Below are 23,382 nucleotides of genomic sequence, written 5' to 3'. Positions count from 1 at the left end.
GCATTTATGTAGCACTTACTATGTGCCAGACAATTGTTAAGTGCTTTCTAAATATTATAATCTGATGCTAACAACAACCCTGGGAGGTAAGTGCTATTATTATTATCCCATTTTATAGTTGAGAAAACTGAGGCAGGGGTTAAATGACTTGTTATGGGTCACACTACTAGTAAGTATCTGAGATTGGATTTGAACTCAGGTCTTCCTGATTCTAGGTCTAGCACACTATCCACTGCTCTACCTAGCTGCACAATGATAATGGTAATAATAACAAACCACATTTACAGAAATACTTCAACACTTGCAAGTCATTTTCATAACTAATCTGTAAGGAATACAAGTATTAGTCTAATTTTACAGATGATATCGTCTCTCATTTAGCCTAAGCTTTAAATGATTTGACTGGTGTAACAAAGTTAATAAACACTAAAGGAGAGATTCAAATCCATGTGTCCTCTTGACTCTAAGTTTAAATACTCTTACCACTAACTACAACACGGTACCTAGGTAACTTTTTCCAACTTGAAGCCTAAAGGGGGAAATTTTTGCAGAGTCAGTGAAGAAGAGCTTTCTCATTTGAAAAGCAAGAATACTACTTTCCCAGGCTCTTCTGTAATCAGGAGATCATGAGAGACTAGAAACTTGTAAAGAGGATTTGTCTGGAAGGAACGAGACTAATGGAAGAGAGCTAGCTGCCACAGGTGCAGGGGTTCCCATGCCCTCCCATCCATTAAGCTTAGAAAAGTGTATTCTAGAAGGGCTGAAGAACAAAAGAACCTTGCCAAATCCAATTTATATCAGCTAATAAATTTAGTACTTGATTTAACAGTCTCTATCACAGATAGGACTAGGTTAACCTCCCCAAAAAAATTTTCAGGAAAGAGGATTGGAGACTTAGCCAGGATGAGAATGAATAAAGAAGTAATAAGGCCTAGTTCTATTTATTATCATATGTAGGGCCAGGACTGTGATAATTAATAATTAATCTAGATATATAGAGAAATGACAAAAATGTTTAAGAGCAATGCTCACTTCCCACTATAAGTGCTCAAAAGATGAACAGTTTTCCAAAGAAATGTAAACCACCAACAATTAAACACACAAAAACTCAAACGCTAATAAGAAAAATCCAAATTAGCAAAGATGATTAAAAATGGAAATAAGCAATATTGAAGGAAGGACAAAAGCCATAGGTAGATAAGTACCCTAATATACTATTTGTGGAGCTTTGAATTTATGTAACTATTCAAGAAAATAATTTGGAATACAAGAAAAGTTACTGAACTGTTAACACCCTCTGCTTCCAACAATCCTACTATTGGGAATATACTTCAAGGAGGTGAAACACAAAGAGAAAAACTCTATGTATATATTCAAGGAAGTACTTTTAGTCAATAATTTTTTTTTATTAGAAAAATGTAGGTGCTCACTGAATGAGGAATGGCTGAATAAATTGTGGTTTGTGAATGCAGTATTAAATACAGTATAATGTTATGTATACATTACTATACCACAAGAAATAAGGAAGAGGTGGAATTCAGAGAAACATGGAGATATTTGTATGAATATGTTTATATATGTAGGGAAAAAATCAAATCAGAACAAGAGGTAGACAATGGTTTCCTCATCTGCAAAATGGGGATAATAACAACATTTGGTTTTAAAGGATTATCATGAAGATCAGATGAGATGATGTATGTACAATACTTTTCAAATCTTAAAGTGCTATATAAATGCTAGTATCCTCCCTCTAAGATTATCTCCCACTTACATGATATATACCTTGTACATACACAGCTGCTTTCATGTTATCTACCCATCACACTGTGGGCTCCCTAATGGCCGGAACTGTATTTGGCTTTTTTTTTTTATTTTGGTGTCTCAAGCACTTAGTTCTTACTTAGCACAGTGCCTGGCTTCTGTTTGGCGCTTAAATGCTTATTATGTGCCAGATATAGTGCTAAACACTGGGAATACAAAAGAAGGCAAGAGCAGCCCATGCCCTCAAGAAGGTTGTACTATTTGCTGACTTGCCTAGATGACTAACTGGTTTTGGTTTCAGAAGTTAAATAATAAAACACACCTTCCTACTTCTCAGTGGAGAGATTTGGGACAGGGACATAATGTTGCATATATGGTCATATTCAGTTCTGGGTTAGTCAGTTTAATTTAACTGGTTTTATTTGTTACAGAGAGGGTTCTATTATGGGTCAAGGCATGGAATACTATGTGGAAATTACTTTAGTAGAGACAAAAGTGCTTAGTAATAGAACCTTTAAAATACCTTCAAGTGGGAAAAAGAGACCTGTGTCCTTTCCCAAAAACCAAAACAGTTGAAGGAATCCAGGTACAGAAAGAAAGTGGTGGCAGCTAGAAAACAGAAGGGAACACCAGCTAAACAAGGCTTGCAGATAAAATTTTTTAAAAAGAGAGCAGAATCATGGAGCATAGTGGGTCATTGATGCCACAAAGGCATTTTTTGTCAAGTCTATACCTATCAATAGTGTACACTATTTAAAATACACTATCACGTGTTCACACATACATGTATTATGCACACACATTTAATTACTATTTACTAACAAATTAGATTTTTTAAAAAAAAAGGAAACCATTCCCTTGCTGCTTTTTCCTTGTTCTACAAAAACACAACAAAATCTCACCACTCCACTTTTTCTTCCCTGCAATCCCAGAAAGAAAAATACGTGGCTATAAGAGTTGAATGGCTTTTTCTAATTAATTACCTGAACTTTTAGTTTTGCTGCATCCATCTTTTTCCGGAACTCCTTCTGTAATCTCAGTTTCAAAGCAACATCCCTCAGATCCTTATTTTCCAGGTCCTGCAGCTGCTTTTGTGTTTCAGTTAATTCCACTTTGGCCTGTTCTGCTTCATGTGCCAGTTTTGTTACTCTCAGGGAATACTGTTTACTTACAGCCTTGGCATCATTACCTTAATACAAAGAAATTAAAACCTATTAAAAAATCACTTGTATAATTCACTTCAATGAACAATGGCAGAAATGATAGAAAAAATTAAAATAATTCATATTGAACCTATGAATGAAATAGATCAAAGTTGACAATGCTTACTAAAATAATCTATAGGTTATTTGTAAAGCAGTGACTATTAAAACTTTCTGGCGCTTTTATGCCAAAAGCTGAATTGCTTCTTTTCCCTCCTTTCTTTTTCAATTACTATTATAAGAAATGGCTCTTTGTGTAGGGGAGAAGAAATATATTTAGAAATAAATTGATAGGCTGCTTCCGCTCTGCGCTCTGGGTCCGCGCCGGCATGTCTGTCCCGGCAGTCCGACAGCAGCCCGCGGCCAAAAGCAGGAACCTGCCCTGTGTGTGTGTGTGTCAATTCTTATTCCAGGGTTGAAAAATATCGACCACAGACGCTGAATGACCTAATCTCTCATCAGGATATCCTAAGTACCATCCAAAAATTTATCAGTGAAGATCGACTGCCACATCTGCTTCTCTATGGCCCCCCCGGGACCGGCAAGACATCCACCACCTTGGCCTGTGCCAAACAACTCTACAAAGATGAAGAGTCCAACTCGATGGTCCTGGAGCTCAATGCTTCTGGTGGCCGAGGAACAGATATTGTACGGGGACCAATTCTGAGTTTTGCCAGCACAAGGACAATATTTAAGAAAGGTTTTGAACTTGAGATATTGGATGAGAAAGATGCCATGACCCAGGATGCTCAGAATGCTTTGAGAAGAGTGACTGAGAAGTTCACAGAGAACACCAGGTTGTGCCTCAGCTGTAATTATCTGTCAAAGATCATCCCCGCCCTGCAGTCTCGATGTACAAGGTTCCGATTTGGCCCCTTGACTCCTGAGCTGATGGTTCCCTGCCCGGAGCACGTTGTACAAGAAGAGAATGTTGACATAAGCGAAGACGGAATGAAAGCGCTGGTCACCCTTTCCAGTGGTGACATGTGAAGGGCCCTGAATATTTTACAGAGCACCAACATGGCCTTTGGGAAGGTGACCGAGGAGACAGTGTACACCTGCACAGCACACCCACTCAAGTCTGACATCACCAACATTCTTGACTGGATGCTGAACCAGGGCTTTACCACGGCATACAGGAATATCATGGAACTGAAAACCCTGAAGGGCTTGGCATTGCACCATATTCTGACAGAGATACACTTATTTGTACATCGAGTTGACTTTCCACCTCCAGTTAGAATACATTTGCTGATCAAAATGGCGGACATTGAACACAGACTTGCTGTTGGCACAAGTGAGAAGATTCAGCTAAGTTCACTCATTGCTGCTTTTCAAGTCACCAGAGATTCAATTGTAGCAGAAGCCTGAACAAAACAATTTCCAAGCCCCCAGCAATGATTAGAAAACAAGACTCCTAATTCTCCAACTCATGGGGAAAAGTAGTGGCCCCAGAGCTAGAAATGGACAAGAAGTCCTGGAAATGTTGACTTTCCCCATTTGGGTAATAAGGTACTCAAATTGAGGACATTTGGGTGTTCCATAAGTCTTTTTTGTGGTCTGATTGTAGCATGCCCAGCTTAGCAAAGGCCTCTTTGCCCTCCCAGGGCTCTGGTCAAGGGAGAAGAGTCCTCAACTGTGCCCCCATCTGGAGTTGTCCCAGAGAATAATGTTTGTTTCTCAAGTGTAATTTGTGATAATATCTTTACTTATTGTTATTGGGTTTATGGTTGAAAATAAATTTTGTCCTTTTCTAAGACAAAAAAAAAAAGAAAGAAATTGATATAAAAAAGCAGAAGATATGAATACAAATAAGATATTTTTATTTTTAAAAGGAAATAAAATATTGAGACTTTTCAGGGACACAAGTAAAACTGTCCTTGGAAAAAATTCTTTCTCTGAAACATTCAGTTGAAAGAAAAAAAAGAAAGAAAGAATAAGTTGAAAAAAATTTTTAATTTGAAAAATCCAAAACAAGCAGAGAAGAAGAAATCTCAAAAATTAGAGGAGAACTAGAGGAAATAAGGACTACAGAAATGCTAAGCAAAGCTAAGGGATCTTTTTTTTTAAAAGAGTATCAAAAAATTGATAAACATTAAATTAACCCTATGAGAGCTAGAGTGAGTCAGAGAAAGAAAGCAAAAGAAAGAGAGGTAATTGCCTAATTCCTAAAATAAAAAAATGAAGTTAATTCACAATGATCAGAGAAGAAAAAAAAATTAGAAACTACAATGCACAATTACATATCAGCTAACCTGAGAACTTAAAAGAAATGGATGATTATCAACATAAACATAAAATATTCAAATTAATAAAATTATTTTAAATATAATCCTAAAAAACCCAGTATCCAAAAGAAACCAAACAAGTCCTAAATGAACTACCAAAAAAAAAAAAAAACCCAAACACTTGATTCAACTAGATCTGCAAGATAATTCTATCAGGACAGCTAGGTGGCACAGTGAATAGAGCACTGGGCCTGGAGTAAGGAGGACCTGAGTTCAAATCTAGCCTCAGACACTTAACACTTACTGGCTGTGTGACCTTGGGCAAGTCACTTAACCCCAATTGCCCTGCCTTCCCCCCTCCAAAAAGCAAAGACAAAACAAAAAGATAATTCTATCAAATGTTTAAAGAGAAATAAATATATATTCTACACAATTATTGATAATTTTAAAAAATATACTGTACCAAATTCTTTTTTATTGGACATATTTAAGATCCTAATTTACAAACCAAGGAGGGACAAAGCAGAGAAAGAAAACAAAACTTCAATCTCACTAATGAATAACTACGCAAATTCTTTAAAAATTCTAATAAGAAAATTACAGTAACAAACACTTTGAATTATTTAACAATGACCAGGTTGGATTTATATCAGGAATGTTAGGATGATATTATATTAAGAAAATAATGAGTATAATCATGTAAGTAATAAAAAAAACTACATGACTATATCAATAGTTGGAGATAAAATATAGTATTTATTTATGGTAAAAATTCTAAAAGTCATAGATCATAAAATAACTTTTTACTATGACTAATGTATAAATTTTAAAAACCAAGTATCTACATTATTTGCAATTGAGAAATACAAAAAGTTTTCCCAATACCTGAGTAAAATAGAATATTTATTTTAGTCCCTAATATTTCACATAATTCTAAAAATACTAGCAATAGTCATAAAAAAATTAAAGATATAAGGGGGCGGCCAGGTAACACAGCAAGTAAGAGCACCGGCTCCAGTGTCAGAACAACCTGGAGATCGAATCCCGGGCTCAGACACTTAGCACCCACCCAGAAACACCTGGCCATGTAACCTTGAGCAAGTTACTTAACCCCAATTGCTTAGGGGCGGCCAGGTGGCTCAGCGAGTAAGAGTACCGGCTCCAGTGTTGGGACGACCTGGAGATCTAATCCTGGGCTCAGACACTCAGCACCACACCCCGAAATAACTGGCCGTGTAACCTTGAGCAAGTTACTTAACCCTGATTGCTTTAAAAAAAAAAAAAGAATTTTGAAAACAAAATAAACTAAAAAAAATCAAAGGATATGAGGAATATTGACTTTTCTTTAATTCTATGTTCTACTGAGTTGGATCATAATGAGGCTGTAGTATACATTGAAAAGGCAAAAATACTATAATATTAACAACAAAAACATTGTTGCATATGAGCTGTCTTACAAGAAACAATTACCTGTTTTAATTAATTCTTTAATGAGCTCTTCCTTCATCTTGATATTGATTGTAAGTTCTCTCATTTTTTGCTTAGCTTCCGTGAGTCTGAGTTCTGAATTCTTCAATTTTTGCAAGTTTAATACCTGACTTTCCTGGAGACATTCAACTTTTATCCCTTAAACATTAAAGAAGCAAACTTTAATTCAAACATTTATTAAGCACCTAGTACATGGAAAGCAGAGCAGTAAGTGCTAGGACTACAAAAAAGAAAAACGACATTATCTCTGCCTTCAAGGAAATTATAACCTAATAGGGAGACAAGAAACAATTGTACACACACACACACACACACACACACACACACACCTATGTGTATGTATGTACACAAATACGTACAGAGAGACAGAGACAGACAGAAAGAGAGACAGAATGTGATTAGGGCAAAGGAGAGATAAGAGGTACTACAGGAAATTTGAGGAGGAAAAGACTACTTTGGGGAGGAAGAAGTAGGGAAGTTTCCTAGAGCAGGCATTTCAACAATCTGAGTTAAGAAAGGGATACATTCCCAGGCATGAGGAATGACTTGCAGTATTAACACAATAAGCCAAGAGCTGGCACTGACAAGATTACTAGGGGACGGCAGTAATCTAGCTTGACGAGAACTTAAGAGTACAATGCCAAGTTAAGGAATTTTCTATTTTCTCCTATAAACAATAGGAGTTACAAAACTTCTTGAGCATATGAGTGATATGGTTAAAATTTGTGTATTAGTAACATTATTTTAGGAAAGCTATGTGGCATAGTGGATAGAATGTCAGTCCTGGATTCAGGAAGACTCATCTCCTTGAGTTCAAATCTGACTTCAGACATTTCTTAGTTATGTGACCCTGGGCAAGTTGCTTAACCCTGTTTGCTTCAGTTTCCTCACCTGTAAAATGAGCTAGAGAAGGAAATGGCAAACCACTTTGCCAAAAAAAACCCAAGTGGGGTCACAAAGAGTCATACTGAGACAAACAGGGCTAAGTGACTTGCCCAGGGTGGTCACACATCTAGAAAGTGTTAGAGGCTAGATCTGAACTCAGGAAGATGAAGTCCTCTGGCCCAGTACTCTATCCACTGCACTACTTAGCTGCTCTGCCCATTTGCAGGGTATGTTCTAATGGCAATTCCTTTTATTTATGTATTAAACTATTCCTAGAGGTCCCTTCCAACTCCCCAAACTCTGTGATTCTTTCATTTATATTGCTCTGCTTCATACACTCTATTATATTCTGGCCAAACTTACCTTATACTAGCTCTTTTCCTATCTGTCTATCTGTAACTGGGCTGTGCCCCATTGCCTGGCTGCATTTTCTCCTCTCCTCCACCTCTCAGGATTCCTTTCCTTCTCTGAGGTTCTGTTTAGGTACCACATCTTAAATAAAGCCTTTCCTGATCCCCCCAGTTTTAAGTGTCTATATCTCTCTCACTTCAGTCATCTCTGGATAACACTTGTGTATATATTGTATCTCCCATTACAGTGGTTTCCAAACTTTTTAGACTGTACACTCCCTGAGTAAAAAATCTGAGCATCCCCCAAAAATGTGTATATTTAGTTATTTGCAAATTATATGATGTAATAATGTACCATTAAATATAATATAAAACACATAAAATAGAAATTTTAAAAGGATAAGGTAAAGATGGAATAATATTTCATAGATCTAGAGCCAATAGGGAGCCAATGAAATCTACAAAATAGAAAAGTGACACAGGTAGATTTGCCCTTCCTATCTTGGCAGGTCTGTGGAATGTAATGGGAATGGGAATCTGAAGATCTTCCCTGCCCCTTAATAGATCTAGGGGGGAGTTTGAAGACCCCCCCTGCTTTGAAAGTAAACTCTGCCCCCCCAATAGGCTGAATGTAATCACATGGAGCCTATGATGGAAGTAGTTTGTTGAAGGGTGCAGCAGAGCCCTTCCCTGCTGTGAAGATAAACTCTGCCCCCTAACAGTCACATGGAGCCTGTGGTGAGAGGGGAGCTGGGAGCCAGAGCCAGAGAGACAGTGGGAGAGAGAGGTGCTCAGGCAAGGAGAGAGAGAGGTTTGTGAGTAAATATTGATCTTGTATTGGTTTGTGGGAAGGCTGAAGGACAATGTGGCTCTCAGTGTTATTATGGCTTCTGAATATCTTTGGTACTACGATGGAATTGGATTACTAGTTTTGGGATTCAGTTTTCTGGTGTCTAAATAAATGCTTCAGTTCTGTCCTTTACCTGGAAAGTTTTGTATATTTTGCGATCAAATGTCATGTGATATTTAAAGACACGGTCTTTATCATGATTGTGGGGGCTATAAATATTGCTTTGGCGCTACAGTATCTTGGCAGATCTGTGGAGAAAAGACTGTAGAGGGGAGAGAAAGGGAGAACCATGGGAGGTTACTGCAGTAGACCAGGAGGGAGATGATGAGGGATTGATTTAGAGTGATTTTGTGAGTAGAAAAGGAGAGAATCCATAAGGGAGAGACCGGAGAGAGAACAAGGAGAAGTCTAGGCAACTGACAAGGTATATGGAAGAAGGTAAAGTGAGAAGCTGTGCATAATGTTGAGTTTGCAAACTTGTGTACCTGTGTGACTAGATGGATAGCAATGCCCTCAGAAGAAACAGGCAAGTTTGGAATAGAAAACTTGTATGGGGAGAAAGCCATTATAATCACAACCCACCCATACCTGCTTAACCTAAAATACTCATTCTTTCCACTAAAAAAAAAAGCGGGGGGGGAAGGGTTGCTCACTAGCCCCTGCTCTGGTGGGCAGAGCCTGCCACTGAGGGATACCTGCTTCAGCTACAAGGTCAAAGCAAGAAAGGACACCACAGGGAATTTTTCTTGCCACAAGTAGAATTTGACAACAATGCCAAAAGTTGCAAAAAAGAACAAAGATGATAACGACTGATAAAAGACCATCAGATTTAACATTTAAGAAATTACTGACTGTGGCAGGACATATATAAATATAAAGAGGGTGAGTATAGGGTTATATCAGAAAACAATTAGTAGTTTAGTACTTGGCACAGCCTGGCACTAGTAAGTGCTTAATAAATGTTTGATTGATTGATTAAGTCCAATTTTATAAGAATATAATATGCATAAGAGCAAATGACATAAAAAAATCTGGAAATGTAGGTCAGAGTCAGATTATGAAAAAGAATCAGTTCTAGGCCAAGTATTTGTATTTTAACCTCTAGCCAATTAGAAACTGATAAAGATTGGAAGTGGCATCATGGAGAGAGGGGCTTTGTAGCTAGAAGATCTGGGTTCAAACCCAGACTCTGTTACTGAGTGGTTGTATGATCTTGGGCAAATCACTTCAGCTCTGGGCTTTAGTTTTCACATATGTAAAATGAGGAGGTTGGAACAGATAACTTCTGATGTCCCTTTTCATTCTAGATCTTTCATTCTGTAATTCTAAGAGCTATGAATGTTTTTGAACAGAAGAGTGATGTGATTAGACCTATAAATTAAATTGACAGCTCTAATAAAGGTGGATGGAAAGGAAATGCAATTGACTTTCCTGCTTTCAGCCTAAAGCTATTTGAATCATTCTGGTAGGAGGTCAGGAGTATCTGAACCAGGGTGAGGCAATGTGAAGGAGGGAGAAGAACACAGATGTCAGAGATAATATTGTGGAGAAAGAAATCACCAGGATTTGGCAACTAAATAAAAAAGAAGGGTGACACCAAGAAAAAGCCAAAGATGACTGAGGTTTTATACCTGGTAACTGGACGGGATTGGAAATCTTGTGATGTCAGCAACAACAATGCAAAAGTCAGAATTAGCAGGTTTGAGGGAGATTGAATTCAGTTTTGAAAGTGTTTAGTTTGAAAAAGGAACATCTCCCTAAAATATTTTTAAATTGTCAGTTTAACTATTGCATCTAGGCTCTCCTGACTGATAAATAGTTCAAGGTACAATTATTAATGGTAGAAATAACTAAAAGGAAAAAGGGAGAAATTTAGTGAGAAAATAAAGGCAAAGATAAGAAAGGAAAGGAAGAAATATATAATAATAGTAATTTTAGGAGGCTAGTCTATGTTAAATATATTTAGCTTTGCAGAAGAGAAAAGGATTAATTCATATTCAACATCTAATGCATTATAATGCATCTTGACAGTCATCTAATTCAATTCAATAATGATTTGGGTATTATGTTTAAAATGGGAATGGATAATTTAATAAAGAAGAAAAATATACAATGGACATTTGGCTCAGTTGCCTCCTCCACTACCCTCTTCTTCTCCAATTTATTGTGCCATGACCATACGTGAAAACAGCCTCCTCGTTTCTCTACTCTTTCCTCTTCAGTCCATTCTCCAAAGAGCTCCCAAATTAATCTTCCTAAGCCATAGCTCTCACCATGTCACCTCCACAGTCAAAAATCTCAGTGGCTTCACACTGGCTAGAGCAGTGGCATCAAACTCAAACAGGAATGGATCCGAGAGGGTGCATATGTGATAGTAATGGCAATTAAAGATTCCCCTGTATTGGCTTGGTTTTCAAATTGATTGTATTAAAACCCAGAGCTTGTTAATCCCACCTGTGGGATGGACTTTTTGATGTGAAAAGAAAGTCCTGACTGGGAGGAGCTGGTGACGTAGATTTGGAGAGACAAGAGAGAGGCGGAAGTTCTTTTTTTGGAAGCAGCACCTCGTGTAGAGGGAGAGACTAAGAGATTGCTGGTGGCCGCTTTGAATTGCCCTGGACTTTTGAGACCTGCCCCCTGAGCTGCCAAGGACTGAGGAGACATGGCTGTTTTGCTGGTACTTTGTCTGTCTGTTTTGATGTTATTTTGCCAGATTTGTCCACTGGTGAAAGACTGTCCTGTTGAAGAAGTCCTGGAACCTGGCATTTGGTTAAGAAGGCCTGAGACTGTCCTGCAGACAGAGAGTGAATACTGTCCACTGGTGAGGGACAGTACTGAGAGTGAATACTGTCCACTGGTGAGGGACAGTACTGTTGTTGCAGGGGTCTGGAGACTGTCCGGCAGACAGAATGAATACTGTCCACTGGTGAAGGACAGTGCTGTTGTTGCAGGGGTCTGGGAGCCTTTCTGTTGGTTTAGAAGCCCTGAAGAAGGATTTTCTTGTTGTATGTTTACAGAAATCCTGGGAGAGGGCTTTGCTAATGTGTTCAGGGGTTCTAGGACTGTTCTACAGACAGAGGATAAATTCATGAAGGGACTGGCAATGTATCTTATGGCCTTGCTAAGCCTTGTCTCCCCAGGAACTAAGATTGCTGAGAACTTGCCTCGTGTCAAGATGAAGAAAAGACCTCCATTTGGGTATTAAGTGCTGTGTTTAAACTTGATGTAACTCTGGGGTAGATTCAATTGTGATCCAGGGGTGGGGAACTTTTGACCTTTTTGTGTTCTATGGTTGAGCAAATGAATGTATTTTACTTATGTTTGGAAACTAATCTCCATTTGAGAAGAGGGGCTTTGTGGTGGACTTAATTAAGGTATAGCCTAGGGGTGGAGAAGTATTTGGAACAGAGACTTTGTAATTGATTGAATGATTGGAAAGTCCTGGGGTGGGGTAGGCCTTGGAGATGATTTAATCACACTTAGTAAATGCTGTATTTTGAATGATGTCATGTTTTGATCTTCTCTGTTCTGGGTTTGTTACTGAATAAAATAGAGAGCACCTATGCTGGTATTTTGAACCTGGGAAGTTGCCTTCTTTTGGCATTACATTACAGCATATTGACTTAAAAATTTCAAATTGACATTATCTATGTTTTATTGTATTTTTACTTATTTTGTTAAACATTTCCCAATTACATTTTAATCAGATTTCAGCTGCCTTTAGGAGTTTTGCAGACCACTCAATTTGCTATCCCTGGCTACCTTTCTAGCTTTTTAGTTTACTCTATTCCCTTTCCCATGCACTGTGTTTAAACTAAACTGCATTACTTAGCTTCCCATTTTATTCTGTCCTCTTCTGCTTCTATGAACATATTAAAGTTTTCTGTCTGTCATACCCAAAGACAATTCTTCTTTCCTTTAAGGCACAATTCTAGTATCACCTACTCTATAAAAGTTTCCCTGATTGACTCACTCACTCCCCACCCTCCACAAACAGATAAAACTGGGATCTCTCAATTGCCCCTATCAACATTCTATGTTGTATGATACTTATTTGTGTGTATACCATACCCTCATTATCAAACTACAGGATTTTAGAGGGCAAGGAATAAGTTACTTTTCTTCTTTTCCCTGGTACAGTATCTTACACGTTGTGATGTGTTTATTTTATTTCATTTTTGCTTTTTGGAGGGAAATTGGTGTTAAGTGACTTGCCCAAGGTAAGTGTTAAGTGTCTGAGGCCGGTTTTGAACTCAGGTCCTCCCAACTCCAGGGCCAATGTTCTATTCACTGCGCCACCTAGCCTTCCCTTTTGTGATGTGTTTGATAAATTTTTGTTGAGTTAAACTTTTGACCTGTATTGAAAATTACATATTCCAAACAAATTAATACCAGTGTGATTTTGATACAGTACATAGACATTGTAAACAAGCCCATTAATAGGGGATCAAAAAATATTTTATGAAGGATTTACTATACCACCTAGCTCAATATGGGTACTGAATCAATATTAAAAACACTGCTTTAAAAGAAAAGTACTAACTCAAGTTGGATATATAGAGATGTAATCACATAAGCCTAATGAATATCTACAGTCTCTCTGTCAGAGGTCAATTATATCACAATTATATCACTGGTGTCAAATTTTAAGGGTATTCTAAAAGGCAATCGTGTAGTGTTTATTCAACAAGCATTAACTAATTACCCACTAAGTACACTTCAAGGGTTTTAAAGATAAACATGGTACCATTCTTGCTTACAAAGGAGCTTGTGAAACAGTATAAAATATCAAGACAGATGTAGCTATGTTATAGTGGAACAGCTGCAGTGGAAAGCTTTAGAAACACATTTTCTGTTAAGAGATCACAACCACAGGGGCAACTAGGTGGCGCAATGAATAGAGCACCAGCTCTGGAGTCAGGAGGACCTGAGCTCAAATCTGGCCTTAGACACTTAACACTTACTAGCTGTGTGACCTAGGGCAAGTCACTTAACCCTAATTGCCCAACCTTCCTCCCTCCAAAAAGAAAAAAAGAGAGAGAGAGAGATCACAACCACAGATGATCTAAGGATAAATTAATGTTTACAGAAAGTCTTCCTTTAAGAGATTTGACCTGGAAGGATTTTGGCTTTGGCACAGATGTAAATGATCCCAGTGAAAAAAATGTTTTATCAGTGGCAAAGAGGGATCACAGAGGGAGTTGACAGCATGAAGAAGAAGGTTATGCTAAGCAGAATTTCCCTTTTCTAAATATCTCACAGAATTCCTACTTTATAGCAGTGCTTCATAAACTACAGATTAAAGATTTTAGAAAGCATAAAACATTAGTTGTAAATGCCATCATTACCTGATAAACTTTCTGTAGGTTGCAGGCCTTCATTCTGTAAATCTGACTGCTGTTTTTGATTCGGAACATCGCTCATGTCCAGAAAAGAACAAATAGAGGTTGGCTTTCGAATCCATCTAAGATTTCTAGGTGCTCTAAAATAAGTTGAAGAACAAAGATAACTTGCTCTAAAATAAGTTGAAGAAAAAAGAAAACTTTAACCTTGATAATTAATACTATTCATACTTATCTGCCTCCAAAATTGGCTCCCTTTTCAGGAGGGAGTAGGTTAAAGAGGAGATTTAACTTGTTATTATTCCTCTAAGAAAAAGGGTTCTTACTCCAGGGTTAAACTCCATTAGGATTCACCAGTTCTACTACCATTATGGCATTAAGAACGTGGTCTTCTATACTCCCATCTCCTCTTCCAATAAAACAGTTGCCCACCTCTCTCAGGTCCATCCATCAATCAACCAACAATCAAGAAGCATTTGTGAAATACCTACTTGTGTTGCTAGAAACAGTGCTAGGTTCTGGGGATACAAAAATAAAAAAGGAACGGTACTAATCCTGATAAAATAAAATCTTTGCCTTAATTCGTAGCTCCATTCCTATTAACAGCACCTTCTTCCTCCCCCCCCAAAAAAAAACCCCACATAGCTAATAACCTATTATTTGTCATTTCATCTTTAGCATTGTAGGTGATAAGAAAGTTAGCAAGTTCAAAGTTCTAATCATATGGATCTGATCACCTTAAAACAATACAATTATACAGCAACACACCCTCCTGTGAGGAGTAAATAGAATCAGTACCAAGAAAACGAAGGGAGAAAAACCCTAGCAGCTTTCCATATGAACATGAAGAGAATGCATGTATTTGAATTAGTTAAAACTGAAAACAATAAAGATAAAGGACCTTTGACAACAAGAAGATCAAAGTAATAAATCAGGCTAAACAAAACTGCTCCTCTTAGAATTAAGAAACAAAAATCAAAGTAAAATTAATGTCCAGGTCTATGATAGGACAATATAAAAACTGATAATTAAATTCAAATCAGACTAAACAATACTTCGAAGCTCTGCTATTAGTGAAGCAGACCCTTAAAATATTATTGTTCATTATAACTGGTAAAAGGTAAAAGAGTTATACAACAGTTAAGAAGCTATTTTCATTGAGACTAAACCTTTAAAATTACATACTATGGATATTTCTAAACATGTATGTGACAAGTATACAGCTAACAGGCCACTGGATTTTAGGGATGATGTACAGTCATTATACGCTGGTTACAATTTTTTATAAGCTATGAAAAAAATACTTCCTCATCAATCATGCTGAAAAGTTAAAGCACTACAGGTAGTGACTTTTCAAAAAAGTTACTTCATCAAAGAATATGAAGGCACCATCCTTTATTATCAGCATTTTGGCATTCCTTTGCTGAGTTTGTGAAAGATAACAAGCCATCTGGAAAGTAATTAAGTTTTAGAAACCATCCATAAAATGATGTGAGGGTTAGGTAACCTTGGTTTTAAAAAAGGAAAGTGAAATTCCATCCCATTTACATATATGATCCTCAGGAGATTTTCTTTAGATTCTCATGAAAAATGATAGCTTGAGTTCAGTTATATACCAATGCACACTGGGTACATGATATACAAGATGCCCCAGAAAATTCTTCATGTTGAACCAGCTTCAACGCATGAAGACTTTTCTGGTACCCCCTGAATTATCACAGAAAACATTTAATATGTAATATTACTACTATTAAGACTATATTTTCTCTGTACCGGTATCCAGGTTTCTCTTGACTTTCTGCATCTTCTTCATCACTGTTATCAGAAAATTCACAATGAAGGACTTCATCCTGTTCTTCTATGTGACCCAATAACATCTGACTGCGGGTTCGAAATCCAGCTACCACTCGCTCAAGAGAATATACAGGAGGACTTGTGTGGACCTTTTAAAGTGATTCACCCGCCATCCCCAACAACAAACAGTTAATATGTGCTCATTTACACTTACACTTGCTTAATAATATTTAGGAGGTTCTGTGGCTTCCAGCATGATTGGTATTTTGTCCACGCTCCTACCAATTTCTCTCTTTTTTTGGCATTAGAATACTTCTTCAATGGAATGCAATTGTTTAATCTTTAAGATTTACTAATTTTTAAAGTTTATCTTACTATTACTTATATTGTGTATCTTTATTTCAGTTGTTGCAATTATTTTCTAAGTAGTTACCTAGGGGGAAGAATCCCTGTTAATTTGTCAACTTTCCCTGTTTTCTTCAGCATGAATTAATTCAGCATCAATTGATCTAAAGTTAAAGGCAATACGCAAGGAATACACAGCAGGGAAGAACAATTAGCTGATTCAAAAATGGCATATGTTAATATTTTGAAGGATAATAACTACTTAAAAGTTATACACATACATTTATATGAGAACAAGTAAGCTTTCACTATAGTTAATCAAAAAAGAAAAATTCTAAAGCAAAAATGAAAAATGAAAGGTTCAATATTGATAATGTATGGCTTCAACTATCAACTGAACATGAATTAATGCTATAAAAGTATTATTTTGGAAAGCTAATAGGATCATAGGATCAAAGATTTAGAGCTGGAAGGGCCCTTAGAGACCATATAGTCCAACTCCCTTATTTTATAGATGAGCAAACTGAGATGTAGATATTAAGGGACTTGCGCACAGACATGAAGCTATTAAGTGTCAGGATGGAATTTTATGTTAGGACCTCTTACTCTAAAACTATTGTTCTTTCCACTTAATCCAAGTAGGATTAAAAAATTCCAAATGAGTATATGGCCAGCACAGGGCCCGAAGAGATCTGAAAGTGGAATAGAAGGGGACAACCTTTCATCCATGGAAACTCAAGGGTATTAAATCTAGACAATTTCTTTAGATTTTTGTTTTAATTTCTATTTTCTTCCAAAAAGTTCCTACAATATAAAAATATATTTAAATTTAAAGGTATTATTTACTAATGAGAAAGGTGATTATTTTTCTACTATGCTAATAACCAATTATTAATTTAGGATTGAGGTTTTTCCTTTCTATTTCCTCATTTAGGGACCCAGTCCCTGTAGATTAGTCAAGTCAGTCTCTGAAGGGCAATGCTGATAGATGAGATTTCCCAAATCCTCATGGTATATGCTCTGTGATCTTGGGTGTGACCACACCCAACTAGAAGACCTTATACACAGAATCTAATCTCAGGTGAATCTGTGACCTTAGGAAATAAGTCCATATCATTACACCCCTCCATTTAGAGTCTAGGGGAATCCATCTTATGAAGGAACAAACCAACCTGAGTGGTCTGGGTAGAGATGGATTCCTTTGTCCAGATTGATGGAGGCAGCTGAATTGCATGATTAAGTTACATTCTCAGCAGAAGGAGCTGAAGACTTTTAGCCTACCTCCTCATTAATAAATATGTCTACTCCCTCATTAATTGTTCACCAGTTAGGGCTGATTTTAATCTCTCAGGAGCACCTCATTTTCCAAAGGTATTTAAGCAATCAGGGATCTCCATGGTTTTGTCTTTAGTTACTGAAAGAAAGCACTGATCATCAATCAATTTATTGATTATCAGCAATCCTAATTAATAAATCGATTAATTACCCAGAAACTGTCTCTTTATCTTTTTATCCATCTCATCAATAATAGATGATATTTGGGGCAGCTACATAGCTTAGTCCTTTAACTTCAATAAGTCCTAAGGACATCTTGCACATACATCATACTGAAGGTGTAATCCTCATGTCACTCAATAACATGCCAATGAGTCTTACAATTTTTTAACCCACACTATCTACTTCTCAATATCAAAATGACAGTTTGTACCAGCCCTGGAGTCAGGAGGACCTTGAGTTCAAATCCAGCCTCAGACACTTGACAATAGCTGTGTGACCCCTAGGCTAAGTCACTTAACCCCAACTGCCTCACCAAAAATAAAATAAAATAAAAAATAATAGCTGAAATGTATATAGCCCTGTAAGGTTTGCAGAGTGTCAGGGAGGCTGGGTGGTGCAGTGAATAGAGCACAGGCCCTGGAGTCAGGATGACGTAAGTTCAAATCTGACCTCAGACACTTAACACAAAAACTAGCCGTGTGAAATTGTGAAATTGGGCAAGTCACTTAACCCCAATTGCCCTCTAAAAAGCAAAAAAAAAAAAAAGGGTTTGCAGAGTGTTTTAGAGGCATTAACCCAATTTGAAAGCTTATCATCTGAAGTAAAATTCTAGCAGGTGTAAAACAACTAGGAAACATTTCATAACATAGGCACTTAAGGTCTGACATATCCAGGTTCAAGACCACTATTATGTATCACTACATACAGGTTCAGAATATCTGTAAATTCATCAATGTAGTATTCCTTCCATGGTGCAGAGCAAAAGCCATCTATACTTCCTCATCTTGTGCAATTCTTATCCATGTTTTACCACTGACCCTTGGTAGAGAATCTACCCAGTATGCTACTGAGGTCTTGGGACAGCTAGGTGGTGCAGTGAGGAGAGCACTGGCCCTGGAGTCAGCAGGACTTGAGTTCAAATCAAGCCTCAGACACTTAACACACACAAAAAAACTAGCCATATGACCTGGGGCAAGTCACTTAACTCCAACTGCCCTTCAAAAAAAAAAAAAAGCTACTAGAGGTCTTACTGCAGGCTTTTTTTCTTTTACATTTTATAGGTACCAAGGAGGTACATAGGTTACTTGTCATCCTTTACTATCATGACACATGAGCAGCCCCATTTCTTGTTCCAAACATTTACTCAATCCCTTATAGCATTTTTTGCACATATGGTATAATATATGTGTGTGTATACATACATATATGCAATCCACATACATATATAAATTAATATATTCTTAAATGTGTATGTAAGATTCATATGTAAAAAGAGATGCATATGTGTTCATATGTATATCATATATACACAAAGAATATATGGCAAAGTGTAAGAAACATATTCAGACTTTACCTTTCGGGCATCTGGCCATGTTGGGACATAAACATAATGTCCAAAACTGTTATCAAGTGGTACAGTGTATGGTCTCTTTTCTGATATTTTGGTATCTGGTCCATCTCCACAAGTTCCTTTGGATACAGAAGCTATGGACATGTTAAGCTTCATGAGTTCTTCATTCAGTTGATTAACAAGAATTTGCTGTTCTACTATTTTATCATTCTTGGTGAGAAAAAGGAAAAAAAATTTTAAGTATCAAAACCTAACCACATACATATAAGATGAACACAGTGATAATCAGTTTTATATTAATTAAAGAGCCCAGTTTTAGTTAAACTCTTATGTGTCTGAAACTCAGCCTTCTGGCATCTTCCAGGCTAAAATACAAAGAATCCTGGAGGTGAGCAGAAAAATGTCTATTGAAGAAAAATAAAAGATCCTCTGAAGAGTAATCACAAATATAAATACAAAGATTACACCTGATGCATAAGGATTGGCCAGTGTTCCAATCACGCTAAAAGGAGGACTCTAATGGCCTGATAATGTCTATAAGATAATATCCTTTTTACCTAACACCCCAAAAGTGTAGGAAACAGCTTAGAGCAAAGACATCAGAGATTAGAAACAGCCACAAAGACTCTTGTCACAAGAAACACCCTTGACAGCAGATAAGATGAAATGATTTTACAGTCCAGGGTTTAGGAAGAACATTGCTACCCAATAATTCATACTTTACTCTTCTTGAAATTGTAGGTATTAGATATCATTGCACTGTGTGAGGCATGGAAGAAGAGTCCCTTAACTTCAACAGGTCCTAAGGACATCTTGCACATACATCATACTGAAGGTGTAGCTCTCATGTTACTTCAATAACATGACAATGAGTCTTACAATTCTATAACCCACACCATCTACTTCTCAATATCGAAACAATAGTTTGTAGAATTCAAGAGTCAGAAATGGTTGTGGAGGTCATTACACATTAATTCCTTTCAATAATCAAATGTTTATAATGATGTCAATGAGTATAAGAGCAGGTGCCCTAGCATACCCTGCTAACACAGGTTCTTTGATCTGCTTTTCTAGGAAAGACTGCTCAAAAAGGGGTTAACAATTCTACTTTTAATTACATTCACTAGTTTAGGTGAAAGATCAGGACCCTGAAAGTCAGAGAAAATACAAGCAGAGAAGCAGCTAGGTGGTGCAGTGAATAGAGCACTAGCTCTGGATTCAGGAGGACCTGAGTTCAAATATGGTCTCAGACACTTAGAACTTACTAGTCGTGTGACCTTGGGCAAGTCACTTAACTCCAACTGCCCTGCTTTCCCCCTCTCCAAAACAGCCCCCCCAAAAAAAATACAACCATAGAAATTTAGCATAAAGACCAACAGACAGGGCTCTGACTGCCTGAATCAAAGCAATATTGCTATACACTTTACATACACCCCTGGATTGAGAGAGATCTGAGCAGTTAGGGGGTCTGAACATATGGCTACTGAAGGGTTTTGACCAGGAAATAAAACAGTCCTTCTCATCAGCAAACCCCCAAAAATACCAACTCAAAGTATACATTATATATATTTCTCAAGAGCCAGAAGGTATCACCCTCATGACTCAGTACCACCCTCAGTACCAAAAAATATGAAAGCCTTCCTACAAGCAAGCCTCCCCTAAGCAAGTTCCTCCTTAGACAAGTTCCTCTCCCAATGGGCTCTATGTGATTCAGGATATATCACAGCTAGGCACACAGGCCTATTAATGGGCAGGGAAAATCTTGCTATCCCATTATCATTACAATGAGTCATTAAGAAAACACTAGAATTTGTTCAATATAATCTGTGTAAGAACACTAGAAATTACATGGTTCAGTTTAGAGATTTTCTTTCACAAAAGTTAAAATAAAAAAAATTAACATGTAAAGGGTTAAACTTTCTGGAAAACTCCTAGCAATCTTAAATAAAAGGGGCATTTTACTATGAAATCGTTAATATAAACAATCTCTAAATTGGAAGGAACCTCAAAAGCGTCATCTGTCCATACCTGTATGAGAAATCAATCCCCTTTCCAACATTGCTGAAAAGTGGTCATCCTAATTCTACTTGAAGATCTCTCACAAGGGACCCATACCTTTCTGAAGTAGCCTGTTCCATTTCTCAACAGTTCTAATAGTTAGAAAGCTTTCCCTTACATTTAAATATAATCTGATCTCTTCCACTTCCTCCCCTTGCTAATATTTCTGTCCACTGCAGCCAAACACAAAAATCTAATATTTCTTTTAATTGACAACCCTTAAAATACCTGAGACGGCTATCACATTTCTCTTCAAGTCTCTTCTCTACACTAAACATCCTTATGTTTTTGTGTTTGTTTCTGTTTTGTTTTTAACCAGCTTTGTATAGTATGCATTCCATTCTGTTAAACCCTGGTCACAAGCTTCTATACATACAACATTATTTCTGTCCTTTCTAAAATGTTGCAACAGACCAGGATAGAAAGACAGTGGGAGACCATTGTACTTATGGCTAAGGGATTTTCTCAAAGGTAAAACACAAATCAGGGCAGGATAGTCTAATGAATTCTTAGATAAGAGAGCAGGGAAAGAGATTTGAATTTGAAATTAGAGGATTTGATTTCAAATATTGGCTCTGCTACCACCTGTGTAGACAGCAAAACCATAAACCATAAGGAGCAACAGTGGAATAGAGATACCAGATGGAAAATTGGGATGAATAAAAATAAGAACATACTAAAGTCTGAGGTTTAGATTATGCAGCAAGTCAACAAATAAATAGATAAGATTCCAGAAGACATATGGTTAGCTAATCAATGAGTATTAATATTAAGTGTCTACTGGGTGTCAGGTGCTGGGGATATACAATTTGAAATTCAATGCAAAGTATCAATGGCATCAAAAAACAGGTTGATCAAAAGCAATCATAAAATAGGCAAGTAAAAAGTCACCCCATATGCAGATAATGAGAATTAAAAAGGGCAATTGAATAGAAACAAGAACATGCAAGACAGAAATAAACAGAAGGACAACAAGTCTGAAGGAAAAGCAGAATTAGGGGTCAGAAGTAGAAACACAGAGTCAGAACTAAACAGGTAGATCCACCAGAACTAACATGCAAGGAAAAAGCAAGAAGACACACAAGGTACCAGCACCAGACAGAAAAATCTCTAATGCTTATTTGTCAGAAGAGGAGATGAAAAGTAAGTCAATAACAAAGCTAGATCCTACTAGATAAATTTCATTTACTTAGTGCAATTTGGATTTACTAAATTTTAAGGTCTCATCAACCTCAGGAATCAGGATCAGAATCAGGAATGAAGTGGTTCCTGAGTTGAGTCTTGATGGAAAACAAGAATTCTTAGAGACAGAAATAAGGAGGGAGTCTGAAATGCATTCCAGATATGGAGTGGAATGGTATTTGTGGAATGAAGAGAGGCAAGAAATGGAATTGAGAGTTTGGGAGTCAGTTTCCTATACTAGTCCAAACAGACTGAAACACAGTTTACAAAGAAGAGTAGTATGAAGCAAAGCTGAAAAGGTAACATGGAGCTATACCGAAAATGACTTTAAGTACCAGGGTAAAATTTTTTATTTAATGCTGTAGGCTATGGGAGCTACTGAAGATTTCTGAAGAGGGGAATGACATGGTTAAATCTGTGTCTTAGGAAACTTATTTAAGTAGTAGAAGTTGAATTAGGAAGGGGAAAGACAAAGTAGAGAGATCAGTTGGAGGTTAATACAGTAAGTCTAAGGGAAAGGAAGTGAGGACATTAACAAGGATGGTGAGTAGGTGAGTTGGACATAATATAGATAGAACACTTGGTAACTAGAGAGAAGAGATGGTGAGGGAGCAAGATGAATCAAGGGCAACTCTAGGAGACCAGGAAGATAGTGGTAATCTCAAGCTAAAAAGGGAAATTCAGAAGAGGGGCAGGTTCAGGAAAGAAGATAATTTTGTTTTAGAGATACTGAGTATGAAATAGCTACGAAACATTCAGAGATATCTAGCAGGCAGCTAAGAAGGTAGAAGTAAAGTTCAAGATTAGGGCCGGATAGAAAAAAAAATGCAGTCTTATCTATAGAAAGATGATTCTTGGTTCCGAGGAAACTGATGAGATCTCCGAAAGAGCCAACTGTAGTGCAGGGGTTATTAGCCTGGAATACACAAACTAGGGGTCAACACACAGATTTCAAGGATCCATGAACTTAGATTGAAATCACTAATCTTAAATCAAAATTTAGCATTCCCTTCAATTATTTTAAAAGTGTTTAATCTTAAAGTCTATTG

General features: G+C 37.1%; 1 protein-coding gene and 1 pseudogene across 5 annotated transcripts in view; one reads left to right on the top strand and one right to left on the bottom strand.

Moving 5' to 3' along the window:
- Positions 1–23,382, bottom strand: part of KIF27 (kinesin family member 27) — a 129,900-nt gene that overhangs the window by 67,102 nt on the left and 39,416 nt on the right. For all 5 annotated transcript variants that reach the window (XM_069105090.1, XM_069105087.1, XM_069105091.1 and 2 more), the window contains 5 exons: positions 19,097–19,303; positions 15,880–16,049; positions 14,113–14,246; positions 6,662–6,817; positions 2,745–2,950 (listed from right to left, as the gene is read on the bottom strand). In XM_069105090.1, the coding sequence (XP_068961191.1) occupies positions 2,745–2,950; positions 6,662–6,817; positions 14,113–14,246; positions 15,880–16,049; positions 19,097–19,303 (873 nt within the window). The remainder of the gene's footprint in view (positions 1–2,744; positions 2,951–6,661; positions 6,818–14,112; positions 14,247–15,879; positions 16,050–19,096; positions 19,304–23,382) is intronic.
- On the top strand, positions 3,270–4,749 carry LOC138174990 (replication factor C subunit 5 pseudogene; annotated as a pseudogene).

Source organism: Petaurus breviceps, unplaced genomic scaffold, assembly GCF_028583685.1.
Source record: "Petaurus breviceps papuanus isolate PSGF00001 unplaced genomic scaffold, PetGlider_PUasm1.0 138, whole genome shotgun sequence".
In the NCBI taxonomy this organism is placed as follows: domain Eukaryota; kingdom Metazoa; phylum Chordata; class Mammalia; order Diprotodontia; family Petauridae; genus Petaurus; species Petaurus breviceps.
The sequence above is the reverse complement of the archived record's forward strand: the minus strand, read 5'-3'. Positions and strand labels throughout refer to the sequence as shown.